The sequence below is a fragment of the Odontesthes bonariensis genome, chromosome 17 (genome assembly GCF_027942865.1).
Source record: "Odontesthes bonariensis isolate fOdoBon6 chromosome 17, fOdoBon6.hap1, whole genome shotgun sequence".
Taxonomy (NCBI): Eukaryota; Metazoa; Chordata; class Actinopteri; order Atheriniformes; family Atherinopsidae; genus Odontesthes; species Odontesthes bonariensis.
Genome location: NC_134522.1, coordinates 837985 through 864359, shown reverse-complemented (window position 1 = coordinate 864359; position 26375 = coordinate 837985). Strand labels below are relative to the sequence as shown.

Genomic DNA, 26375 nt, shown 5'->3' with positions numbered 1-26375 from the left:
TCCATCCATCTATCCATCCATCCATCCATCCATCCATCCATCCATCTATCCATCCATCCATCCATCCATCCATCCATCCATCTATCCATCCATCCATCCATCCATCTATCCATCCATCCATCCATCCATCTATCCATCCATCCATCCATCTATCCATCCATCCATCCATCCATCTATCCATCCATCCATCCATCCATCCATCCATCCATCCATCCATCCATCCATCTATCCATCCATCCATCCATCCATCCATCCATCCATCCATCCATCCATCTATCCATCCATCCATCCATCCATCCATCCATCCATCCATCCATCCATCCATCCATCCATCCATCCATCCATCTATCCATCCATCCATCCATCTATCCATCCATCCATCCATCCATCCATCCATCCATCTATCCATCCATCCATCCATCCATCCATCCATCCATCCATCCATCTATCCATCCAAACGTCCATCCATCCATCTATCCATCCATCCATCCATCCATCCATCCATCTATCCATCCATCCATCCATCCATCCATCCATCCATCTATCCATCCATCCATCCATCCATCCATCCATCCATCCATCCATCCGTCTATCCATCCATCCATCCATCCATCCATCCATCCATCCATCCATCCATCTGTTTATCCATCCCTGCTTCATCTGGCTGCTGCTGTGTCTCGGTACTAAGGAGGTGCTGTAGTCAGGTTTAGTGATCTCAGGTCAGGTCAGGTGGTTACCGTGCTGGTTACCGGGCTGTCACCGGGATGGTTACCGGGCTGTTACCGGGCTGGTTCCGGGCTGTTACCGGGCTGGTTACTGTGCTGTTACCGGGCTGTTACCGGGCTGGTTACCGGGCTGGTTACTGTGCTGTTACCGGGCTGGTTACCGGGCTGTCACCGGGCTGTTAGCGGGCTGGTTACCAGGCTGTTACCGGGCTGTTACCAGGCTGTTACTGGGCTGGTTCTGGGCTGTTACCGGGCTGTTACCGGGGTGTTACCGGGCTGTTACCAGGCTGGTTACCAGGCTGTTACCGGGCTGTTACTGGGCTGTTACCGGGCTGTTACCGTGCTGTTACCGGGTTGTTACCGGGCTGTTACCGGGCTGTTACCGGGCTGGTTACCAGGCTGTTACCGGGCTGTTAATGTGCTGTTACCGGGCTGGTTACCGGGCTGTTACCGGGCTGTTACCGTGCTGTTACTGGGCTGTTACCGGGCTGTTAGCGGGCTGGTTACCGGGCTAGTTACCGTGCTGTTACCGGACTGGTTACCCGGCTGGTTCCGGGCTGTTACCGGACTGGTTACCGGACTGTTACCGGGCTGTTACCGGGCTATTACCGGGCTGGTTACCGGGCTGTTACTGGGCTGTTACTTGGCTGGTTACCGGGCTGGTTCCGGGCTGTTACCGGACTGGTTACCGGACTGTTACCGGGCTGGTTACCGGGCTGATTACCGGGCTGGTTACCGGGCTATTACCGTGCTGTTACTGGGCTGTTATCGGGCTGTTAGCGGGCTGGTTACCGGGCTAGTTACCGTGCTGTTACCGGACTGGTTACCCGGCTGGTTCCGGGCTGTTATTGGACTGGTTGCCGGACTGTTACCAGGCTGGTTACCGGGCTGGTTACCGGGCTGGTTACCGGGCTATTACCGGGCTGGTTACCGGGCTGGTTACCGGGCTATTACCGGGCTGGTTACCAGGCTGGTTACCGGGCTGGTTACCGGGCTATTACCGGGCTGGTTACCGGGCTGGTTACCGGGCTGTTACTGGGCTGTTACTTGGCTGGTTACCGGGCTGGTTCTGGGCTGTTACCGGACTGGTTACCGGACTGTTACCGGGCTGGTTACCAGGCTGGTTACCGGGCTGTTACTGGGCTGTTACTTGGCTGGTTACCGAGCTGGTTACCGGGCTGTTACCGGGCTGGTTCCGGGCTGGTTCCGGGCTGTTACCGGGCTGTTACGTCCGGCCCAGTTTTAACACATCCACTCTGAGTTCTGCCACCGAGCACTTTGTGATCTCTCAGCCTGAATAAAACGTTCAGAAGATGTTTTTAAGATATTTAGTTCCCACAGCTCTGACCACGAGGACTGCGCCTGCTGAAGTCTGAAGGCTCTAGCATGGTTGCTGCGTCTGCTCGCGCGAGCGGTGTTGATGACGTCACAAGTTCGTGCCCGCCATAGGACCCTAAATAGTGGCGCAAGTCGTTGCGCGCCAGTAGTTGCAATTTTCTCCGTCACAGAGGTGGCGCTGCTACGTGAAGGTTACCTCTACTCTACAACCACGAAAGTGGAGAAGAAAACAATGCCGCTGTCAAGAGCAAGAATACTGTAATTAATGATACTGCTGCAGTTTTCGGATCATTTTAATTTTTTAAATCAGTTAATAGAGGTGAAAGTTTGAAGCCCCCGGCATCAACAGAGTCTCTGCCCTCTTCTTTGCCTTCACATATCTGTCCCGTAGCTTCTTCCACACATTCTTACAGAACTCTCCCTCTTTCCCCAAAGTTCTGCCAATCTCTGTGCACCAGTTTGGGGAGTTTACGTGGTCCCTGTGCTGTTTCACTGCAGTTTCGTACAGCTGCCTGTACAAACGCACCTTCTCACTGAGCCTGGTCTCACATCGGTCCATCCGGTTCGTTATGCTCGGCGCCGCCAAGTTACAAAAATCGACTGGTGCACGACAACGCGCTGCGCCGTCTTTTCAAGGGAAGCGCCAGGCCTGAAACGTCATTTTGACGTCACGGTGCGACACCGCCGTGACAGACGCGGCAACCATGCTACCGCCTTAAGTTTCACCCTGAATCTGACCAGAACCTGCATCAGTTCTGGACCAGCAGCTTCATCCCGGTTTGGTCTTTCCTTTCCCTTTTGGGGAGGAATATAATCCCTGCCATCCGCTGGATGATGCTCGGTCGTCTCCAGAGCCCATCTGGAGAGGCTTAATTGGAAGGCACTGCTGTCTTTTCCCGGCCGGTCAGCTTGGCCCGCTGCTGCAGATTAAGCTGGTGCCACTTCGTTTTGTTTACAGCTCAGATTAATACAGGAACCAATCTGTCACGCTGTCGGACATCTGTTGGCCCACAAAGACAGAAGAATGAGAGGTGGTCCAAACCTGCCTGTAAGACACACATGGTTAGGGTTAGGGTTAGGGTTAGACACACTTTAAATTCAGATTTAAACAGAATGCTCAGAAATGATCAGCCTGGGAGGTAAATCGTGTTTGTCTCATTTTTCTCTCGTTTTTCTCTCGTTTATAATCCACTGATTTTATTTCATCTAAAATCCTCGAGTTCTAAGGTAAACTGATCATGCTGAACATTTATGTGGCAACCAAACAAATCCAAAGGACCAACAGGAAGGCAGAGTCACCGACACTTCCTGTTTTACTGAAACCTGACGCTGGTTTGTTACCCAGAATCCTCTGGGACAGGGCATGCTCTGAACCAATCAGATCACAGAGGTGTTACCAGTGTGACTGAAACTCTGGATCTTCCTTCAGTGTAGAAACATCCTCCAGGTCTGATGGAGTTTCACCTGGTTCCTGCTATGAGCTGCAGAGAAGGGCTCTGATTGGTCCGAGCCTCAAAGCTTAAACCTGATAGCATGGACTGAGTTGATAGTACATCTTGTTGGTAGTACATCTTGTTGGTAGTATATCTTGTTGGCAGTACATCTTGTTAGTAGTACATCTTGTTGGTAGTACATATTGTTGGTAGTACATCTTGTTGGTAGTGCATCTTGTTGGTAGTACATCTTGTTGGTAGTACATCTTGTTGGTAGTGCATCTTGTTGGTAGTGCATCTTGTTGGTAGTGCATCTTGTTGGTAGTACATCTTCTTGGTAGTACATCTTGTTGATAGTGCATCTTGTTGGTAGTACATCTTGTTGGTAGTACATCTTGTTGGTAGTACATCTTGTTGGTAGTAAATCTTGTTGGTAGTACATCTTGTTGGTAGTAGATCTTGTTGGCGGTACATCTTGTTGGTAGTACATCTTGTTGGTAGTACATCTTGTTGGCAGTACATCTTGTTGGTTGTACATCTTGTTGGTAGTACATCTTGTTGGTAGTAAATCTTGTTGGTAGTACATCTTGTTGGTAGTAGATCTTGTTGGCGGTACATCTTGTTGGTAGTACATCTTGTTGGTTGTACATCTTGTTGGTAGTAGATCTTGTTGGCGGTACATCTTGTTGGTAGTACATATTGTGTGCTCACATTGCACCTTCTGATCATGATGTACCTCTGACTCCAGGTCCTGCGATCCCTGTTGGAGTGGATGTTCAGGTGGAGAGCTTGGACAGCATCTCTGAAGTGGATATGGTAAGAAAACCTGCATGTCTCCACACCCTGATGCCTGATAGTTACAGCTGGTAATCTGTAATCTGTAGATGATAAACAGAAGGTTTCTGTTATTTAAAAACATTTTTTTCATTTAACATACAGATGAATTAGAAGTTAAAGGTAAAAGGTGACCACAGGACAGGATCTGAGTGATTACAAACTGAATATTTTACAATTTTTTTTCCTTTCTGCCTTTTTGGATCTCAATCTGCTGATGAAAAACCTCCCTCTGAAACCTGAAACCTGTACTGAAAACGCTCTGTTTGGGAACCCTATTTTTATTTTGTAAAAATAACACCTGAAGGATATCATCCAGCTGTGGGCACCACTTCCTTTCTGTGGGCACCACTTCCTGTCTGTGGTCACCACTTCCTATCTGTGGGCACCACTTCCTATCTGTGGGCACCACTTCCTGTCCGTGGGCACCACTTCCTGTCCGTGGGCACCACTTCCTGTCTGTGGGCACCACTTCCTGTCCGTGGGTATCACTTCCTGTCCGTGGGCACCACTTCCTGTCTGTGGGCACCACTTCCTGTCCGTGGGCACCACTTCCTGTCTGTGGGCATCACTTCCTGTCCGTGGGCACCACTTCCTGTCCGTGGGCACCACTTCCTGTCTGTGGGGACCACTTCCTGTCCGTGGGCACAACTTCCTGTCTGTGGGCACCACTTCCTGTCCGTGGGTATCACTTCCTGTCTGTGGGCACCACTCCCTGTCTGTGGGCACCACTTCCTGTCTGTGGGCACAACCACAGCCATTATAACTAACAGCCTTGCCACTCTCTATTAAGCCCCATTGTACCGGCTTTTTGGCTGCAGTTCCACCAGAATTCCACTGGGGGCGTTGGTGGATACCGGAATGAATGGGGCCCAATGGAGCTAGATTCTACAAATGGTCAGTTTCACCTAAGTCTCCTCAAGAGCGCTCAGATTTGAATGTAGTTTCTGAGAGCTCAACATGGGTTTCAAGTCAAAAATCTACTGAACGAGTACATATATCCCTTTGATTTCTCACAGGTTGGCTTCTTGTTGTCCACAACGCGCTAGCATTGTGCTAATGACAGCTGGTCGACCAGAATTACGACCAGAGGCACCGCTTGACGGCTGGCTCCATACCAAGCAACAACAGAATTAAGATGGACTTTTTCCGCTTATGTTACCACAGCCTAAGAATCTGTAATGTTACCACAGATTCTCTCTTACTACAGCTCTTCCTTGAAAACGCTGCTGCCTTTGAGACCAACGACAAGCAGGATTGTTACCCTAAAGCGGCATCTCCGGTTGTAAGCTATGTATGACGTCATATACACTTCAAATCCTTTTTTTAAGCAAATGAGTGGCTCTAAAAATCTAAAACTCAGCCATGGGTATTTTCTAAACACCCTCTTTCGAAAACAACATTCGAATTACTAGAGAAAAAATTATATCTTGAGATAAGGGCACGATAGGGCGTATATTTCCATAGGACTCCATTCATTCTGGTCTCCAAAATTGAGCGCCCCACGTGGAAAGAGGGTGGAACTGCAACCAAAATCACCTCGTTTTAAACCGGAAATGCACCGTGAGTGGCGAATCTGTACTATTATACAATCTGTGGCACAACTTCCTGTCTGTGGGCACCACTTCCTGTCCGTAGGCACCACTTCCTGTCCGTGGGCACCACTTCCTGTCTGTGGGCACCACTTCCTGTCCGTGGGTATCACTTCCTGTCCGTGGGCACCACTTCCTGTCCGTGGGCACCACTTCCTGTCCGTGGGCACCACTTCCTGTCTTTGAGCACCACTTCCTGTCCGTGGGCATCACTTCCTGTCCGTGGGCACCACTTCCTGTCTGTGGGCACCACTTCCTGTCCGTGGGCATCACTTCCTGTCAGTGGGCACCGCTTCCTGTCTGTGGGCATAACTTCCTGTCCGTCGGCACCACTTCCTGTCTGTGGGCACCACTTCCTGTCCGTGGGCACCACTTCCTGTCTGTGGAAGCTCTCTGACAGCTGGAGCTGAATCACCAGACAATAACAGTTATTTCAAGATAAATAACTGATCTTTGATCTGAGATGTTTCTTAATACTTTATGAATTATAAATTCCCTTTGAGTTTCCCTTCTCCTCTGAATTTAATAAAGATCCAAACACCTTTTTTACCCCGAACACGGACCCTATGAGAACGAGCAGCTGCTGGTCTGTGGATACGGTGGCTTGTTTTTGAAGAACCCCTTTAGATTAGGATACTGAGACGATGGCTGTGTTCGAAACCGCCTACTTCTCCTACTACTCCTACTACTCCTACTAACTTTAACTTTTTTAAGTTCCCGGATGCATACTAGATTCTCCGAAATGTTGGGTATGCATCATGAGGTTACTACTCATACTCAAACTACCCAAAATGCAACGTAACGTGACGTCGCTGATCGTCATTTCCTGTCAAAACGGCAGTTTCAAGCTAGCTACAACGAGGGTAGGTTCACTTCCTGTTTTCAAAACAAAAGCAAGTTGCTCATTGCGGCTAGCTTTAGTAGCGCCGAATTCATGGGAACAAAATTGTAAACAGCCGGTATTTTGTCAGGTTTTCAACACGTTGGGGATCTAAACGACTACTTTCTCACCTGAAAATGTTTCAAATGTTGCTAAAGTTTACAGAGTTTAGAGCTTAAGAGAAATCAGCTTCAGGCCGGCTGATTTCGGCTCGGGCAGGAGAGAAATGCATTGTGGGTAAACGCTCTGCATGCTGTCTGATCGATTAGTATGCAGTAAGTAGTATGCAGTATGCAGTATGTAGTATGTAGTAGGCGGTTTCGAACACAGCCCATGTTTCTCCTCATGCCAAAGCATTCTTCTTCTTCTCTGAGTGAATTTTAGTGTCTGGAGGATGTGCAGATTCAGACAGGAATGTGTCAGCACAGAGCTTTCTGACGATAAGAGGAGGGGAATGCAGATATAACGTCCTCCCTGTGGAACACATTCTGTGCACCACTAACATTTTTGTAGGGAAAAGCTCATTTGGGTTTGATTCCCCACTTCTGGTCAATGCATCTCAGAGTCAAACCTGTGGTCTTTGTCAGAGTTTGAAGTGAACTCATTCTGTAAACAGTCTTTCTGGGTCTGGTGCGACCGTCTTATTGACGGTGAACCTCAGAACAGCCTCACTGTAGTGAGGTAGTGAGGTAACCCTAACCCTAACCTACAGAGATTAACCCAGGGGCACAGAGACTGTATTTATCACATTCCACAGAGTTCCTCAGCAGGGAAATGTAACTGCAACCCTGCAGCTGTGCAAACACAGCTATCTAAGAGACATGAGGAGGATAAAACATGTAAAAACGTTGTCCGTGTGGGAAAAGTCCTTCAGGAGCTGCGTACTGAAGGTGTCTCAGTGGAAGAGTTCGCTGATGGCGCTGCCTGGGGAAACAAACTTCCTCTTCTTCTGGGCTCAGCTCATCAGTGGGCAGATAAGCTTCCCTGAGGGTCGCCTCTGAAATGGTTCACAGTTGGGATGCTGGACGTCTTTTTTTATTTATTTATCAAATGCAAGACAAAAATATGAAGTGTATACAGGAATACAAGTAATTTTCTTTTTTTCTTTCTTCAAACAACTTAAGAACTTGTGTACAACCCACCCTCCCCTCCCCTAGGTCTTTTACATGTTGTAGGATTTCACAGATAAGTAAATAGTTAAATAAAGACAAAAACAACAACAATTTTTAACCCAAGAGTGCTAATGATAATTTTAAAAAATAAATAAATAAATAATAAAAAAGGAGGTAGACAAATAAATACTATAATAATAATAACAATAAGTAATAATAATAATAATAATAAAAATACATAGAAATAATACTACTAATAATAACATAAACAAATACAAACGACTAAATAAATGATACAACGTGCTAATACTGATCTTTACATATACAACGTGAGTATTATTGGCTGCTTACTCCCCCATCACCGGAACAAACCAACTGTCACTGCTGCCATGAGGGGAAGATCTGGATGCTGGACGTCTTTGACAGTCCGTTTGGCCCAGTGGATCATCCTGATAAGTCCCTCCTGTCCCGGGAGCTGCTGTTCCCAAACCAGACTGGGACGCTCCCAGTAATCAGACTGGAGGGTGGTAGAGGTGCTGGTGCAGGTGCTGCCAAGTACCGGTGACTTCTTACTCTTACTATTGGAGACCTCGTGACATAGAACGTCCTGAGGACGCCGCTCCTCCTGAGGTCCAGCACCAAGGTCCCATCCAGGAGGTTCTCCTCTGCCACCTCGTTCATGCATCCTTGTTCTGGATCAGCACCACCATGGTGCCATATGTAAATGTGTTGGAGGCAGAGCAGTTATGGGTGTAGGGAGCAGGAGATGTAGGCCTGGGTGGTGCTAGTGTTAGCTGTGATGGTTCTGAAGAAGCACAGGGAACTCTGGACGCAGGAGCTGTGACAGACTTAGCCCCGGACCGCTGAGTCTGGAGACTGGTCTGGAGGGGATGATGGTGTTGTGTATGAGGAGAGATCTTTATGTCCTTTATGGTTCTGGTTCTGGTTTCACACACGGGCTGTGTTCGAAACCGCCTACTACATACTACATACTGCATACTACATACTGCATACTCATCGATCAGACAGTATGCAGAGCGCTTACCCACAATGCATTTCGCTCCTGCCCGAGCCAAAATCAGCCGGCCTGAAGCTGATTTCTCTTAAGCTCTAAACTCTGTAAACTTTAGCAACATTTGAAACATTTTCAGGTGAGAAAGTAGTCGTTTAGATCCCCAACGTGTTGAAAACCTGACAAAATACCGGCTGTTTACAATTTTGTTCCCACGAATTCGGCGCTACTAAAGCTAGCCGCAGTGAGCAACGCACTTCCGGTTGTTTTCACAAAATAAAATACCCGTTGCCTTTTATCATAGGGAAAGCCATTACCATACAATTGGTGCTTTTGTTTTGAAAACAGGAAGTGAACCTACCCTCGTTGTAGCTAGCTTGAAACTGCCGTTTTGACAGGAAATGACGATCGGCGACGTCACGTTACGTTGCATCTTGGGTAGTTTGAGTATGAGTAGTAACCTCATGATGCATACCCAACATTTAGGAGAATCTAGTATGCATCCGGGAACTTAAAAAAAGTTAAAGTTAGTAGGAGTAGTGGGAGTAGTAGGAGAAGTAGGCGGTTTCGAACACAGCCATAGTTTGTTTTGGGAGATAACCGTCTGTGCTGTGTGACCCAACCAGGACTTCACCATGACGCTGTACCTCAGGCACTACTGGAAGGACGAGCGTCTGTCCTTCAGCAGCAGCACCAACAAGAGTATGACGTTCGACGGCCGTCTGGTGAAGAAGATCTGGGTCCCCGATATCTTCTTTGTCCACTCGAAGAGATCCTTCATCCATGACACCACCACAGACAACATCATGCTGCGCGTCTTCCCTGATGGACATGTGCTCTACAGCCTGAGGTCAGTGAGGTCACTGTGAATCAGACACATTATGGCACGTGGGTAAGAAGTAGAAAGATTTAAAAGCGAATAAAGAAGCAAGCAGCAGGGGGAAGCAGAGACACGTCTGCACTCTTCAGAAGCAGGAAGCCACATTTCATAAAGGAACAGTTAAAGTTGGAATTAAATCATCTATTTCTGTCTGAGTTTACCTTCAGCAGAGCCCGGTCTTATTGCTGCTGCAGCCTGACTCCGCTCTCTTTCAGAGTGACGGTGACGGCGGCCTGTAACATGGACTTCAGCCGCTTCCCTCTCGACTCCCAGTCCTGCTCCCTGGAGCTGGAGAGCTGTGAGTAGTTTCATTCATTCACTGATCAGAGTGTGGCCGGTCCGGATCAGAGATCGGAGGCGGGTTCAGCTGTTTATAGGGATGGGAATCGAGAACTGGTTCTTGTTGAGAACCGGTTCCCAGTGTTTCAATTCCTTGGAATCGTTTGGCGATTTTCCAAACGATTCCCTTATCGATTTCAGTGGGCGCGAATGACGTCACCACGCAGCGTTGCGTGGCGAGTCCAGCGCAGCCAGCAGCCAACAGTAAACATGGCGCCCAAGCGGTACAAACGCTCGAAAGTTTGGTTCCACATCCCTAAAAAAGACGACAACAGGGCAACTTGCAAAGTGAATATTTCACCAAAGGGAGGAAATACTACCAACATGCAATAACTATGAATGAATGTCGCGTTTTCGATCAGCTCCGGACTAACGTTGGTGAATCTGAACCCAGCAACGTTAGCAACGTTAGCATGTCCTCGGCTAACACTGCAGGTAACTAACTAACTAACAAACACTGCCTATCATGTTAGCAGCATTTGCCTGATTGTAAAAGCTGCTGTTAGTAACGGTTAAGGTTAAATGAATGCCTTCTCAGGCATTACATTTAGATGAAATCATGAGAGACAGAGCCTGACTGGCTCAGAGCCAGAGGCTGGTGGTACTACCCCCAGTTCACCTCTACCTCCAGCTTCTCCTTTCACCAGAGCAGGAAGAGTTCAATTACCCAGGCCAGGATAGACCAATGTGGACCTCACCGTTGTTGGGTTTGTGAGCTCATGACTCGTGTTACTTCTAAACCAAACAAAGTTGATGCTAATCGACCGCTTTGTTGTCCTTTTTCTCCAAATGAGAATCGATAAGGGAACCGACAAAGAACCGAATCGTTAAGCAGAATTGAAAATGGAATTGGAATCGTAAAAATCTCATCAATTCCCATCCCTAGCTGGTTCTGCTGCAGACGTTCATGTAAAGAAGTCACGTTTCTGTCACGCTCACGAGATTTTCCCCATGTTTTTGGTTTCGTGTATTTTCATGTTTTAGGTTGTTTCATGTCTTGGTTTTTGAGTTCATGTTTAGTTAGGTTTTTCCATTATTTTTTCACTCACTCAGCTCATAGTTTCACTCACTTCACTGTGTTTTTCCCCATCAGCTGCACTCATTCACAATCACCCAGTTCCCTATTTAATTTCCAGGCTCCCCTGTTTCTTTGCCAGATCCTACCCGTCATTATCCCTCATGCCATGCCACGACCCTACGTCCAAGCTAAGTATTTTTCCATGTTACGTCAAGTCCTTTGTTTGGTTTTGTCAAGTATTTATTCCACAGTTATTTTTTTCCTGCCTGTTAATGGAGGAAAACGCGGGTTTCATTCTAACCATTTTACTGACAGAGGCAGATTCACGACTGTCAGAAAGCAGTAAACTCAATAAGAATGAAAGCAGCTGTGGTTATTTCCATTTATATTTAGGAAGCTGTTTGAGGAAAATAAGAGCCTGAACAGCATCAGTTCTGCAAACAAACTTCACGTTGCCTTTATTTCTGACATCAAAGATGAGAAACTTCCAGGGAGCCATCAGAGGCCGTCCACACTGGGACGCCACGTATCACCCTCATCTGATCTACGTGAAGCTTCAGAACATCGACACAACACGCCTGAGGCTGAGAAATTACCCGAAGTAAAGATAAAAGTCTTGGAGTGTGTTCCAGCTGAGCAGCTCACAGCAGGAAGCCAGACGTTCAGCTTTAATGAGCCAGAGAGGCTGCAGGAACAACTTCAGCAGACATTATTCATCCCAAACAAGCTCACCATCAAGCCGCAATCTGCCATTCAGAACCAACACTTCTGGGGTCTCTGAGGGTCTCTGTGGGTCTCTGTGGGTCCCTGACTCTGAGTTCAGGTTAGCTCCACCCTGCAGGTGGAGTCGGAGTCGCTCCATCTATCCTCCATCACGTCCAAACTGGATCAGATCTGACCATCACTCTCGCTCAGTTTCTGTGTTCAGTTTCAGGTTATACGGGGAGGAGGGTTCCTCCAGTAGACATGAGAACTGTGAAATGGTTTCTGTGGTCCAGCAGAACCTGGTGTTCCTGTGGGATCCATTCTTGGATCATTATTTCCTCAGAGTAGCTGCTGAGCCTTCAGGGCCATACATCGCCTCATTAGCCTCTCTGATGTGTTTTTCAGCTACAGGAACTCTTGGAATGAATCTCTCTGGTTCAAATAAAACTGTAAACTGTAAAATGTTGGCAGCAACAGCTCTTAGTGTACACGTGCACTCTATAATGTAATATACAGGTGAGCAGTGTCGGGTCTAAGGCGAGCAGATCTGTGACGTCTTCTCAGATCTGTGATGCCACAGCTCTGATCCATACATCAGACACACACTGAGCTTTGTAACTGTTTTCATCCTGCTGATCCAGAAGTTCTGCACAGTCTGAGCCCTCTGGTGCGCCCTCTGGTGGAATCCCCCGGTAATACTGAGGGGGTTAACACACCGACAGCAGCCTGCTGGATAATAACTGCAGCATCTGAGGAGTTTCTACCTGAACATCAAAGTAAAAACATCACTTGTTGACGGGTCCTTTGAAGAAAGACATAAAAGAATGTGATAAAGTTTAAACCAACAGAAACAGGTGGGTTAAATGAGCTGAGGTGGAAAACAAGGTGCATTGTGGGTTTAACTTTCCAACATAGAAACATTGTGTTTGAGCTCCTCTACTTCACGCTGACTGTTCACTTCTGCTGAGGGTTAGGGTCAGGCCCAGACTGTGGGTTAGGGTTAGGGTTAGGTTAGGGTTAAGCCCAGACTGTGGGTTAGGGTTAGGTTAGGGTAGGGTTAGGCCCAGACTGTGGGTTAGGGTTAGGGTTAGGGTTAGGTTAGGGTAGGGTTAGGGTTAGGCCCAGACTGTGGGTTAGGGTTTGGGTTGGGTTAGGGTTAGGCCCAGACTGTGGGTTAGGGGGTTAGGGTTCGGGGTAAGGGTAGGGGTAGGTATTAGGAGTTTATACTCAGTGGCTCCCCTTCTACGTGACTTTTCAGTTCAGACTCCTGGTCAGTCACCATGGAGTTTGGTGTAGGTGCCAGGGGGGTGCACTGTCCTCAGGACCCGGCTGATGGTTGCTGCGTGTACTGGAATGGTCTTGGAGTAACTCAGGAGGTCGTGGGAAACTCTGTGTGATCTGAGTTGTGTTTCAAGTGGGTGCAATAGACACAGGGTCCATACAGGTGTGTGTTATGTGCTGCAAAAGAAGAGAGAGCAGAAGAGAAAATATTACATTTTATTAAAAATATTCAAAATTAATATGAATTTTTCAAAATGTGGAATGTGAACCCCGGTCATTGTTAGGCGTGCAGTCCTGTGACACAGCCTGGTCCTGTTACCTCAGGGTTAGAGTTTAGTGAAAGGGAAAGGTTATATAACACATATTCATTGTTGAAATTATTAACTTATTAAAAAAATGAACAAAATAAACTGGAAGCCTCTGGGTCCTGTGTCAAAAGTGTCCAAGTTTCCATCATTTTTCATAAAAGCTTTTCTATCTGATACCTGTATGTCAGCCATTTCCATCATGCTGTGGCAGAACCGGTCGCTGAAGTCCTTCCTGTGGGGTAATCCTGTATCATAAGAACATAGAAACCAGCAGCCAGTTATCTTACAGGATTGTGAGCATGCACACTGGGAGAGCGATTAATCCCTCTTCATAAATTTGGAATTCTGTATTGTGGCCTATTGTTGAGGTTTTGTAACGCGGTTAGTCTGGAGATGCCAGCTGCATTGCCACTCTACCAGGAAGCTAAGCTAGTTTTTCTTAAACAATTTCAGGACTAATTCGTCAGTGGTGTACCACAATATCAGCAGGCGATTCAGCTGTTTATCACCATACGCCCTCCATTGTGGCAGCCCCTTAAGAGATCAAACCCAAAGGACAGTTCTGTGTCCAATTTGGTGATAAAAAGTTTATCTTGAAGCTTGCCTTTAGGGTTACGGTTAGGATGTGGAAAGTGATCCAGGTGGGGCACCGTCCATCCCCCCATAGGGTCGCCGTCCCCTGGACCAATTGCGGGACGAGTTCCTGCCATAACGGACTGTGGTCATGTGAGTGTAAAGCATGATGCTGGGCTGTGATGTTTTCCAGATGCTTACACTGATGAAGACCTGATGCTGTACTGGAAGAGCGGCGATGAGTCGCTCAGCACCGATGACAGAATCTCCTTGTCTCAGTTCCTCATTCAGAAGTTCCACACCACGTCTCGGCTGGCCTTCTACAGCAGCACAGGTACGCCACCTTCTGTAGACCATGGGAACCTTTCCTTACAGCCACCTTCCACCTCAGACTCACAGCTGCAGACTCACAGCTGCAGATTCACAGCTTCAGACTCACAGCTGCAGACTCACAGCTGCAGACTCACAGCTGCAGACTCACAGCTGCAGACTCACAGCTGCAGACTCACAGCTGTAGACTCACAGCTTCAGACTCACAGCTGCAGACTCACAGCTGCAGACTCACAGCTGCAGACTCACAGCATCAGACTCACAGCTTCAGGCTCACAGCTGCAGACTCACAGCTGTAGACTCACAGCTTCAGACTCACAGCTGCAGACTCACAGCTGCAGACTCACAGCTGTAGACTCACAGCTTCAGACTCACAGCTGCAGACTCACAGCTGCAGACTCACAGCTTCAGACTCACAGCTGCAGACTCACAGCTTCAGACTCACAGCTGCAGACTCACAGCTTCAGACTCACAGCTGCAGACTCAAAGCTTCAGACTCACAGCTGCAGACTCACAGCTGCAGACTCACAGCTGCAGACTCACAGCTGCAGACTCACAGCTTCAGACTCACAGCTGCAGACTCACAGCTGCAGACTCACATTTTCAGACTCACAGCTGCAGACTCACAGCTGCAGACTCACAGCTGCAGACTCACAGCTGCAGACTCACAGCTTCAGACTCACAGCTGCAGACTCACAGCTTCAGACTCACAGCTGCAGACTCACTGCTTCAGACTCACAGCTGCAGACTCACAGCATCAGACTCACAGCTGCAGACTCACAGCCGCAGACTCACAGCTTCAGACTCACAGCTGCAGACTCACAGCTGCAGACTCACAGCTGCAGACTCACAGCTGCAGACTCACAGCTTCAGACTCACAGCTGCAGACTCACAGCTTCAGACTCACAGCTGCAGACTCACAGCTTCAGACTCACAGCTGCAGACTCAAAGCTTCAGACTCACAGCTGCAGACTCACAGCTGCAGACTCACAGCTGCAGACTCACAGCTTCAGACTCACAGCATCAGACTCACAGCTTCAGACTCACAGCTGCAGACTCACAGCTTCAGACTCACAGCTGCAGACTCACAGCTGCAGACTCACAGCATCAGACTCACAGCTTCAGACTCACAGCTTCAGACTCACAGCTGCAGACTCACAGCTTCAGACTCACAGCTTCAGACTCACAGCTGCAGACTCACAGCTGCAGACTCACAGCTTCAGACTCACAGCTGCAGACTCACAGCTGCAGACTCACAGCTGCAGACTCACAGCTTCAGACTCACAGCTTCAGACTCACAGCTGCAGACTCACAGCTTCAGACTCACAGCTTCAGACTCACAGCTTCAGACTCACAGCTTCAGACTCACAGCTGCAGACTCACAGCTTCAGACTCACAGCTTCAGACTCACAGCTTCAGACTCACAGCTTCAGACTCACAGCTTCAGACTCACAGCTGCAGACTCACAGCTTCAGACTCACAGCTGCAGACTCACAGCTTCAGACTCACAGCTTCAGACTCACAGCTGCAGACTCACAGCTTCAGACTTACAGTTGCAGACTCACAGCTTCAGACTCACAGCTGCAGACTCACAGTTGCAGACTCACAGCTTCAGACTCACAGCCGCAGACTCACAGCCGCAGACTCACAGCTGCAGACTCACAGCTGCAGACTCACAGCCGCAGACTCACATCCGCAGACTCACAGCTTCAGACTTACAGTTGCAGACTCACAGCTTCAGACTCACAGCTGCAGACTCACAGCATCTGATCCCTGCTGTATAAGAAGCTCTGACACAGAGACATTCAGCCAGTTTTCAGAATGTTCTGCACGGTTTAAAGTTTAAAGTGTCCACAGTGATGATCAGACTTAAAGGCAGCAGCTGATGTGCATTCAGCTTCTCTGTGTTTGCAGGCTGGTACAACCGTCTCTACATCAACTTCACCCTGCGACGCCACATCTTCTTCTTCCTGCTGCAGACCTACTTCCCCGCCACGCTCATGGTGATGCTGTCCTGGGTGTCGTTCTGGATCGACCGGCGGGCCGTGCCGGCCAGAGTTTCTTTAGGTGAGAACCAGCCGGTGTTTGGGCTGTGGGGAGGCTGTGACCTGGGTCCAGCATCCCTCACTTTCTTCTGAATTATTTTCTGTTTTCAGGCTGCTGTTGAACAGTTTTTCAGCTTCTCTCTCTTCCTCTGAGACCATCCTGTTCGATGGCTCAGTGAAAGCCAAGTTTTCTGCCTGATCTCCTGAATCTAAATAATCTTACACAATGAATCACTGGATAACATGTAGAATTTCTCACGTCCAACACAAAGTCTTCCTGTCTTTTCCATCTTGTCTCTGTCACTTTCAGCTCAATCATAAATTAACTGTATCGATAATCTCATCATATCTTTGAATAATTTAAGAACATGGATGCAGCAAACTTCCACTGCTTGTGTCAACATGATGTGAAGTGATGAGTTCCAGCTTCTGTTTCTGATCCTCATTCAGAATGACTGAATAATAAAGGTTAACAGAGACGGTGAAAACAAAAAACTTCCACTCAGGTTAAAAAGTTCATATTCTCTCTTGTTTCTAATTCATAATTTTTGTTTAGACAGAGCTGCTTCATCACACATATAAGCAGCTTTACAGCCTGCTCAGATGCTCTGTGCAGACCCAACCCAACGATAAACCAATAAACTGAGTGGGGAGCTCAGCATTTAGAAATGAATCAGTGCAACTGAATGGGCCTGTGCACCGGAGCGGGTCAACACACCCGGGTTATCTCTGGTTATCTCCAGGGAAAAGGTTGGTGTCAGATGACCAAAGAGAATACAAACAAACTTCATGTACAGTTCAGCACAGACGAGTTTATCTACTTTGGAAAACAAAGGTCTTCCAGGAATAACTTTCACTGTTTCACCTAAACTTCACTCTGACCGAGGTCCTACCGCCTGAAAACGCCTTTTGGTTAAAACTGACTGACTCTGGGTCTTTACATCGTGTCTTTACATCGTGTCTTTACATCGTGTCTTCAGTCTAACTGGGTGTGTCTGTGCAGGCATCACCACCGTGCTCACCATGTCCACCATCATCACGGGCGTGAACGCCTCCATGCCCCGGGTGTCCTACATCAAGGCCGTGGACATTTACCTGTGGGTCAGCTTCGTCTTCGTCTTCCTCTCTGTGCTGGAGTACGCTGCTGTCAACTACCTGTCCACCGCCCAGGACCGCCGCGAGCGTAAGCTGAGAGAGAGGGCCCGCTCTCAGGTGAGTTCCTCCGAGCAAACATCCGAGCTGCCTCATCATGAGGTGGGCGGAGCTTTCAGGGGATGTTGGTGAAATAACGATGTATTTAGAGTTGGTTCAGTAGGGTACGGTCAATGATCGTCCTGAACACACACAGCTGGTTCCTTAGAATCAAAGTGCAGAAGTGCCGACATGATTCAGGGGATGTTGGGGAAATAACGATGTATTTAGAGTCGGTTCAGTAGGGCAGTGGTTTTCAAAGTGGGGGCCGCGGCCCCCTGTGGGGCCACCACGGGGCGCTAGGGGGGCCTCAGAAAATTGGAGGGAAGATAAGAAAAAAATGCAAAAATATAATCAAATCTTTTTTTAAACATCATTATAAAAAATAGTCACATTTTTCAGTATTGAGTAAAATACAATTTATAATATTATATCATATCGAAATGTTATTTGCCATGCTTGTCTTTATGATTGGCTGCCAGTCAAAACATCGTAGACCTGGCGGTTTGCGCCTGTTCTCAAGCTGCTCTGCTCCTCAAGCTAGCTGTAGGTAGCTTAGCCAAAATGGACAGATTTTTGACTTGGAAGAGACTGAAAGAACTGGCCAACTAAAATCAGAAAATATGATGCAGCATACATTAAGTTTGGCTTTACAGCCATACAGAAAAATGGCCACGATTGCCCGAAATGCGTCCTCTGTCTGGAGACCCTCTCAAATGAGTGTTCGAAACCTTTGAAACTTCAGCGTCACTTGATAAAACATCCGTCAGAGTCCGAAAAAACGGTCGACTTCTTCAGACGTAAAGAAGAGCATTTAGTCAGGCTGCATTCACACAGCGAGCTACTGTCCATGAATAAAAGAAAGAAAATACGTTCTAAAAGTTGATGTTTCTTTACAAATTTTGTAGCATTGTCTGTGGTTTGCAAAGGGGGCCAGAAGCTGATACTGTTTGGGGGGCCTTGGCATGGAAAAGTTTGGGAACCCCTGCAGTAGGGTACGGTCAATGATCGTCCTGAACACACACAGCTGGTTCCTTAGAATCAAAGTGTAGAAGTGCCGACATGATTCGGGGGTTTTGATGATGTTGTGTGTTTGTCCCCTGCCAGTCGCTGCCCTGCACCTGCAGCATCTCACAGACCAGAACCATGACTATGCTGGACGGCACCTACAGCGAGGCTGACACCAACAGCCTGGCCGGGTACACCGAGGAGCCCATGGTGCCCGAGGAGGAGCCCGAGGAGAAGCACAAGGTCCCGGAGAAGTCTGAGCACATGGTGGTGCACCTTTCCATGAGCAGCGAGTCCGCCGGAAACAAGAAGAGGAAGAGCCTGCGGGGCCTCAACATCATCCAGAACACCCACGCCATCGATAAATACTCCCGCATGATCTTCCCCGGGTCCTACATCTTTTTCAACCTCATCTACTGGTCCGCTTACTGCTGAGCAGAACCCGAGCAGCAGGACCGGTTCGCACACTCAGGGACAGACATGTTTGGACTGGTTCTGAGAGACGCTGGTGATGTGGACCGGTTCTGTACTCTCAATGTTCTCCATCAAACAGAAACAACACGGACTGTTCCAAAGAGCTGGTTCCAGCTCCGGGACTCCACCCTGGCCGTGGTTCTGAGACCCAGCTGGTTCTGAGACCCACTGTATGTGTTAGCTGGTTCTGAGACCCACTGTAAGAACCTCATAGGAAACAGAACCAAGGTGTAAGAACCTCATAGGAAACAGAACCAAGGTGTAAGAACCTCATAGGAAACAGAACCAGGGTGTAAGAACCGACAGGAAACAGAACCAAGGTGTAAGAACTGACAGGAAACAGAACCGGGGTGTAAGAACCTCATAGGAAACAGAACCAAGGTGTAAGAACTGACAGGAAACAGAACCAGGGTGTAAGAACCGACAGGAAACAGAACCAGGGTATAAGAACCTCATAGGAAACAGAACCAAGGTGTAAGAACTGACAGGAAACAGAACCAGGGTGTTAGAACCTCATAGGAAACAGAACCGGGGTGTAAGAACCGACAGGAAACAGAACCAAGGTGTAAGAACTGACAGGAAACAGAACCAGGGTGTAAGAACCTCATAGGAAACAGAACCGGGGTGTAAGAACTGACAGGAAACAGAACCAAGGTATAAGAACCTCATAGGAAACAGAACCAGGGTGTAAGAACCTCATAGGAAACAGAACCAAGGTGTAAGAACTGACAGGAAACAGAACCAGGGTGTAAGAACCTCATAGGAAACAGAACCAAGGTGTAAGAACTGACAGGAAACAGAACCAGGGTGTAAGAACTGACAGGAAACAGAACCAGGGTGTAAGAACCGACAGGAAACAGAACCAGGGTATAAGAACCTCATAGGAAACAGAACCAAGGTGTAAGAACTGACAGGAAACAGAACCAGGGTGTAAGAACCTCATAGGAAACAGAACCAGGGTGTAAGAACCGACAGGAAACAGAACCAGGGTGTAAGAACTGACAGGAAACAGAACCAGGGTGTAAGAACCGACAGGAAACAGAACCAGGGTATAAGAACCTCATAGGAAACAGAACCAAGGTGTAAGAACTGACAGGAAACAGAACCAGGGTGTAAGAACCTCATAGGAAACAGAACCAGGGTGTAAGAACCGACAGGAAACAGAACCAAGGTATAAGAACCTCATAGGAAACAGAACCAGGGTGTAAGAACCGACAGGAAACAGAACCAGGGTGTAAGAACCGACAGGAAACAGAACCAAGGTATAAGAACCTCATAGGAAACAGAACCAGGGTGTAAGAACCGACAGGAAACAGAACCAGGGTGTAAGAACCGACAGGAAACAGAACCAAGGTATAAGAACCTCATAGGAAACAGAACCAAGGTGTAAGAACTGACAGGAAACAGAACCAGGGTGTAAGAACCTCATAGGAAACAGAACCGGGGTGTAAGAACCGACAGGAAACAGAACCAAGGTGTAAGAACCTCATAGGAAACAGAACCAAGGTATAAGAACCGACAGGAAACAGAACCAGGGTGTAAGAACCTCATAGGAAACAGAACCAAGGTATAAGAACCGACAGGAAACAGAACCAGGGTGTAAGAACCTCATAGGAAACAGAACCAAGGTATAAGAACCGACAGGAAACAGAACCAAGGTATAAGAACCTCATAGGAAATAGAACCGGGGTGTAAGAACTGACAGGAAACAGAACCAAGCTGTAAGAACCGACAGGAAACAGAACCAAGGTATAAGAACCTCATAGGAAACAGAACAGGGGTATAAGAACCGACAGGAAACAGAACCAGGGTGTAAGAACCTCATAGGAAACAGCACCAATGTGTAAGAACCGACAGGAAACAGAACCGGGGTATAAGAACCGACAGGAAACAGAACCGGGGTGTAAGAACCAACAGGAAACAGAACCGGGGTATAAGAACCGACAGGAAACAGAACCAGGGTGTAAGAACCGACAGGAAACAGAACCGAGGTATAAGAACCGACAGGAAACAGAACCGAGGTATAAGAACCGACAGGAAACAGAACCGGGGTGTAAGAACCAACAGGAAACAGAACCGGGGTATAAGAACCGACAGGAAACAGAACCAGGGTGTAAGAACCGACAGGAAACAGAACCGAGGTATAAGAACCGACAGGAAACAGAACCGGGGTATAAGAACCGACAGGAAACAGAACCGGGGTATAAGAACCGACAGGAAACAGAACCAGGGTGTAAGAACCGACAGGAAACAGAACCGAGGTATAAGAACCGACAAGAAACAGAACCAGGGTGTAAGAACCTCACAGGAAACAGAACCTTTTAGAGTTATTTGTTTTTTCTGTTGTGTGTTAGGATATTGTTGGAAGGAAATAACCAGAACTTACACCTGGTTCTGATTCTATGGTGCCAGCTGGGTCATGTGCTGGTTCAGTTGTTCTGTTGTATGAACCGGGTCCACCGGGTGGTTCTGTGTTTTCATGAGTTTTCTCCTCAGTTACTTTTTCTGTGTTATATCTGTGGGACAGCTGTCCTCTCACCTGAAGCTGTGTGTGTTGCCCTGACAACAGAGTATCCAATCAGGTGAATGTATCTTTAGTTTGGCCTCACCTGACCCTCAGCAGTACAGCTGCCACCTGCCACCTGACCATCAGCAGTACAGCTGCCACCTGACCCTCAGCAGTACAGCTGCCACCTGACCCTCAGCAGTACAGCTGCCACCTGCCACCTGACCACCAGCAGTACAGCTGCCACCTGCCACCTGACCATCAGCAGTACAGCTGCCACCTGCCACCTGACCCTCAGCAGTACAGCTGCCACCTGCCACCTGACCCTCAGCAGTACAGCTGCCACCTGCCACCTGACCCTCAGCAGTACAGCTGCCACCTGCCACCTGACCATCAGCAGTACAGCTGCCACCTGACCCTCAGCAGTACAGCTGCCACCTGACCCTCAGCTGTACAGCTGCCACCTGACCTCAGCAGTACAGCTGCCACCTGACCCCAGCAGTACAGCTGCCACCTGACCCTCAGCAGTACAGCTGCCACCTGACCCTCAGCAGTACAGCTGCCACCTGACCCTCAGCAGGACAGCTGCCACCTGACCCTCAGCAGTACAGCTGCCACCTGACCCTCAGCAGTACAGCTGCCACCTGCCACCTGACCCTCAGCAGTACAGCTGCCACCTGACACTCAGCAGTACAGCTGCCACCTGCCACCTGACCCTCAGCAGTACAGCTGCCACCTGACCCTCAGCAGTACAGCTGCCACCTGACCCTCAGCAGTACAGCTGCCACCTGACCCTCAGCAGTACAGCTGCCACCTGACCCTCAGCAGTACAGCTGCCACCTGACCTCAGCAGTACAGCTGCCACCTGACCCTCAGCAGTACAGCTGCCACCTGACCTCAGCAGTACAGCTGCCACCTGCCACCTGACCCTCAGCAGTACAGCTGCCACCTGACCCTCAGCAGTACAGCTGCCACCTGACCCTCAGCAGTACAGCTGCCACCTGACCCTCAGCAGTACAGCTGCCACCTGACCTCAGCAGTACAGCTGCCACCTGACCCTCAGCAGTACAGCTGCCACCTGCCACCTGACCCTCAGCAGTACAGCTGCCACCTGCCACCTGACCCTCAGCAGTACAGCTTCCACCTGCCACCTGACCCTCAGCAGTACAGCTGCCACCTGACCTCAGCAGTACAGCTGCCACCTGCCACCTGACCCTCAGCAGTACAGCTGCCACCTGCCACCTGACCCTCAGCAGTACAGCCTCCACCTGCCACCTGACCCTCAGCAGTACAGCTGCCACCTGCCACCTGACCCTCAGCAGTACAGCTGCCACCTGCCACCTGACCCTCAGCAGTACAGCCTCCACCTGCCACCTGACCCTCAGCAGTACAGCTGCCACCTGCCACCTGACCCTCAGCAGTACAGCTGCCACCTGACCTCAGCAGTACAGCTGCCACCTGCCACCTGACCCTCAGCAGTACAGCTGCCACCTGCCACCTGACCCTCAGCAGTACAGCCTCCACCTGCCACCTGACCCTCAGCAGTACAGCTGCCACCTGCCACCTGACCCTCAGCAGTACAGCTGCCACCTGCCACCTGACCCTCAGCAGTACAGCCTCCACCTGCCACCTGACCCTCAGCAGTACAGCTGCCACCTGACCCTCAGCAGTACAGCTGCCACCTGCCACCTGACCCTCAGCAGTACAGCTGCCACCTGCCACCTGACCCTCAGCAGTACAGCCTCCACCTGCCACCTGACCCTCAGCAGTACAGCTGCCACCTGACCCTCAGCAGTACAGCTGCCACCTAACGTTCTGAATGTTCTGATCTTTGTTAGCGACCTGAACAGACCTGTAACACCTGGAGCTGTGGGAGGTTCTGCTCACATTACAGACTGTTCTGCTGTATTTACAGACTGTTCTGCTGTATTTACAGACTGTTCTGCTCACATTACAGACTGTTCTGCTGTATTTACAGACTGTTCTGCTGTATTTACAGACTGTTCTGCTCACATTACAGACTGTTCTGCTGTATTTACAGACTGTTCTGCTCACATTACAGACTGTTCTGCTCACATTACAGACTGTTCTGCTCACATTACAGACTGTTCTGCTCACATTACAGACTGTTCTGCTGTATTTACTTGGATGTATTAAATGTCAAATGATCACTGTCCTTAATTCTGACTCATTAAAACTGCATTCACATCCGTTTCACCTGCTCAGTCAGTCAGGTGTGCTCATCAGCTGCTGTTGGCTCACATGTTGGACCAGGACCTCACATTACAGTCATTGATCAGTTATTGATTACAGCTAGGGCTGGGCAGCGAATAAAATGTTTAATCTAAGTAATCACATGATTTCCCTGATTAATCACGATTAATCTCATTTGTACGCAGAATCCAAAAATGAATCCAAAAGTAGCGTATAGCTTTTAGCATTTAGCTTTATTTTAATTATGCTGCCATATGAATGAAAGTGCCATAACATTTGTTGTGCAAACACACTTTTAACATCAGCATCTTTCTGGCCGAGTAAAAGTTCCGTACCCTTCTCCAGGTTTGGTGGATCCGCTGATTACTTTATTTTCCTGTTCCACAGCAGACAGCAACAGAGTTTTACAAAATAAAAGCCTGTGAGCAGCAGAGTTTTACAAAATAAAAGCCTGTGAGCAACAGAGTTTTACAAAATAAAAGCCTGTGAGCGACAGACTTTTACAAAATAAAAGCCTATGAGCAACAGACTTTTACAATAATAAAAGCCTGTGAGCAACAGACTTTTACAGAATAAAAGCCTGTGAGCAACAGACTTTTACAAAATAAAAGCCTATGAGCAACAGACTTTTACAATAATAAAAGCCTGTGAGCAACAGACTTTTACAAAATAAAAGCCTATGAGCAACAGACTTTTACAATAATAAAAGCCTGTGAGCAACAGACTTTTACAAAATAAAAGCCTGTGAGCAAAATACTTTTAAAATAATAAAAGCCTGTGAGCAACAGACTTTAACAAAATAAAAGCCTGTGAGTAACAGACTTTTACAAAATAAAAGCCTGTGAGCAACAGACTTTAACAAAATAAAAGCCTGTGAGTAACAGACTTTTACAAAATAAAAGCCTGTGAGCAACAGACTTTTACAAAATAAAAGCCTGTGAGCAACAGACTTTTACAAAATAAAAGCCTGAGAGCAACAGACTTTTACAAAATAAAAGCCTGAGAGCAACAGACTTTTACAAAATAAAAGCCTGTGAGCAACAGACTTTAACAAAATAAAAGCCTGAGAGCAACAGACTTTTACAAAATAAAAGCCTGTGAGCAACAGACTTTTACAGAATAAAAGCCTGTGAGCAACAGACTTTTACAAAATAAAAGCCCGAGAGCAACAGACTTTAACAAAATAAAAGCCTGAGAGCAACAGAATTTTACAGAATAAAAGCCCGAGAGCAACAGACTTTAACAAAATAAAAGCCTGAGAGCAACAGACTTTTACAAAATAAAAGCCTGAGAGCAACAGACTTTTACAAAATAAAAGCCTGTGAGCAACAGACTTTTACAATAATAAAATAAATAAAACAGGGGTGGTTCCCGGTTCGAGTCCCGCATCGGACGGCCCTGTGCTGCATGTTGTTCCCCCTCTTTCTGCTTCCTATCTCTCTGAACTTTCCATTAAAGGCACAAACCCCCCCCCCCAAAGAAATTATTATTATTATTTTTTAAATAAATAAAATCAGCGTTAATGCGCGATAAAATATTTATTTATTTAATATTTAATAATGAATGAGTTAAGGCGATAATAACGAGTTAACTCGCACAGCCCTAATTACAGTAGATTTCCCCTTCAGTGGACCTGCTGCTTCTGAGCGACAGGACTGAGGTTAGCTTGATGTTTCAGCAGATCGAAGCTCAGAAACCCAGAAAATATCTGCTCCAAATATAAAAGAAGCTTCAAGGCCGCAGAAACTAAAGTTTAACATATTTGCACAAAGGAAAAATGTCGTGAGAACAGAACTCTGCTGTTTAAATCATGTAAATACTGAACATGTTTATAATTTATATTTTTACCACAGCAACATCCAAAAGTCCTGATCCAGCTTAATTTCTTTATATATTTTCTTTCAAAAATATTTTTATTGAATTTTCCATATCAACAGCAATGTGAGGGCACATCCAGCATAAAGAGTAGAAGTAATAATAAATAAATAAAATAAAGTAAAAACAAAACAAACACCTTGGGTAATTTCTTTATATATTTTAAATAAAAACAGGAAGCAGCTGATTCCCTGAAACATGTTCTGGTTCTGGGACTGCTGGTCCGTTGGATCCCAGGTCTTCAGAAAGTGTTTTAATAAGAAAAATAATTTAAATCTGATTAAACACATCCAACTGGGGACAGTTTGTTCTGTTAAAGTCTTTATAAATGTGTTCACATTTATACATTTCTGACATTTCTGACATTTTTCTCAAAATAATACTCCGTAGTGTCAGAGATGTGTCAAAGGGTGTAAAATGGTTTAAATGGTTTGAATCTTTCCTTTAGCAACCAAAAACCAGCCATTTAAATTTAGCCAGCTCTGCCCGTAGTGGTGACCTGGCACACAGACATCATGAAAATGTTATTATGGGAAGACTAAATCACATGACCTGTCACATGACCCACCAGCGTGTTAAGTACGGGTCACTCTGGCAATTCATGATTCAAAGATTCAAAGATTCAAAGCTTTATTATCATATGTGCAGTTAGAAACGTGTTTCCCTGTACAATGACATTCTTTACTTTGTTGCCCGCACTGG

General features: G+C 47.5%; 1 protein-coding gene across 1 annotated transcript; it reads left to right on the top strand.

Annotated features, from left to right (window-relative positions):
* The first annotated feature begins 9558 nt into the window (after nucleotides 1-9558).
* gabrr2a (gamma-aminobutyric acid type A receptor subunit rho2a) lies at nucleotides 9559-19287 on the top strand. Its single transcript, XM_075448381.1, has 6 exons — nucleotides 9559-9776; nucleotides 10022-10104; nucleotides 14224-14364; nucleotides 16275-16427; nucleotides 17409-17617; nucleotides 18704-19287. Exons 1-6 carry the CDS (start codon nucleotides 9562-9564, stop codon nucleotides 19037-19039), a joined length of 1137 nt encoding a protein of 378 aa, XP_075304496.1. The 5' UTR covers nucleotides 9559-9561; the 3' UTR covers nucleotides 19040-19287.
* Nucleotides 19288-26375: the final 7088 nt, after the last annotated feature.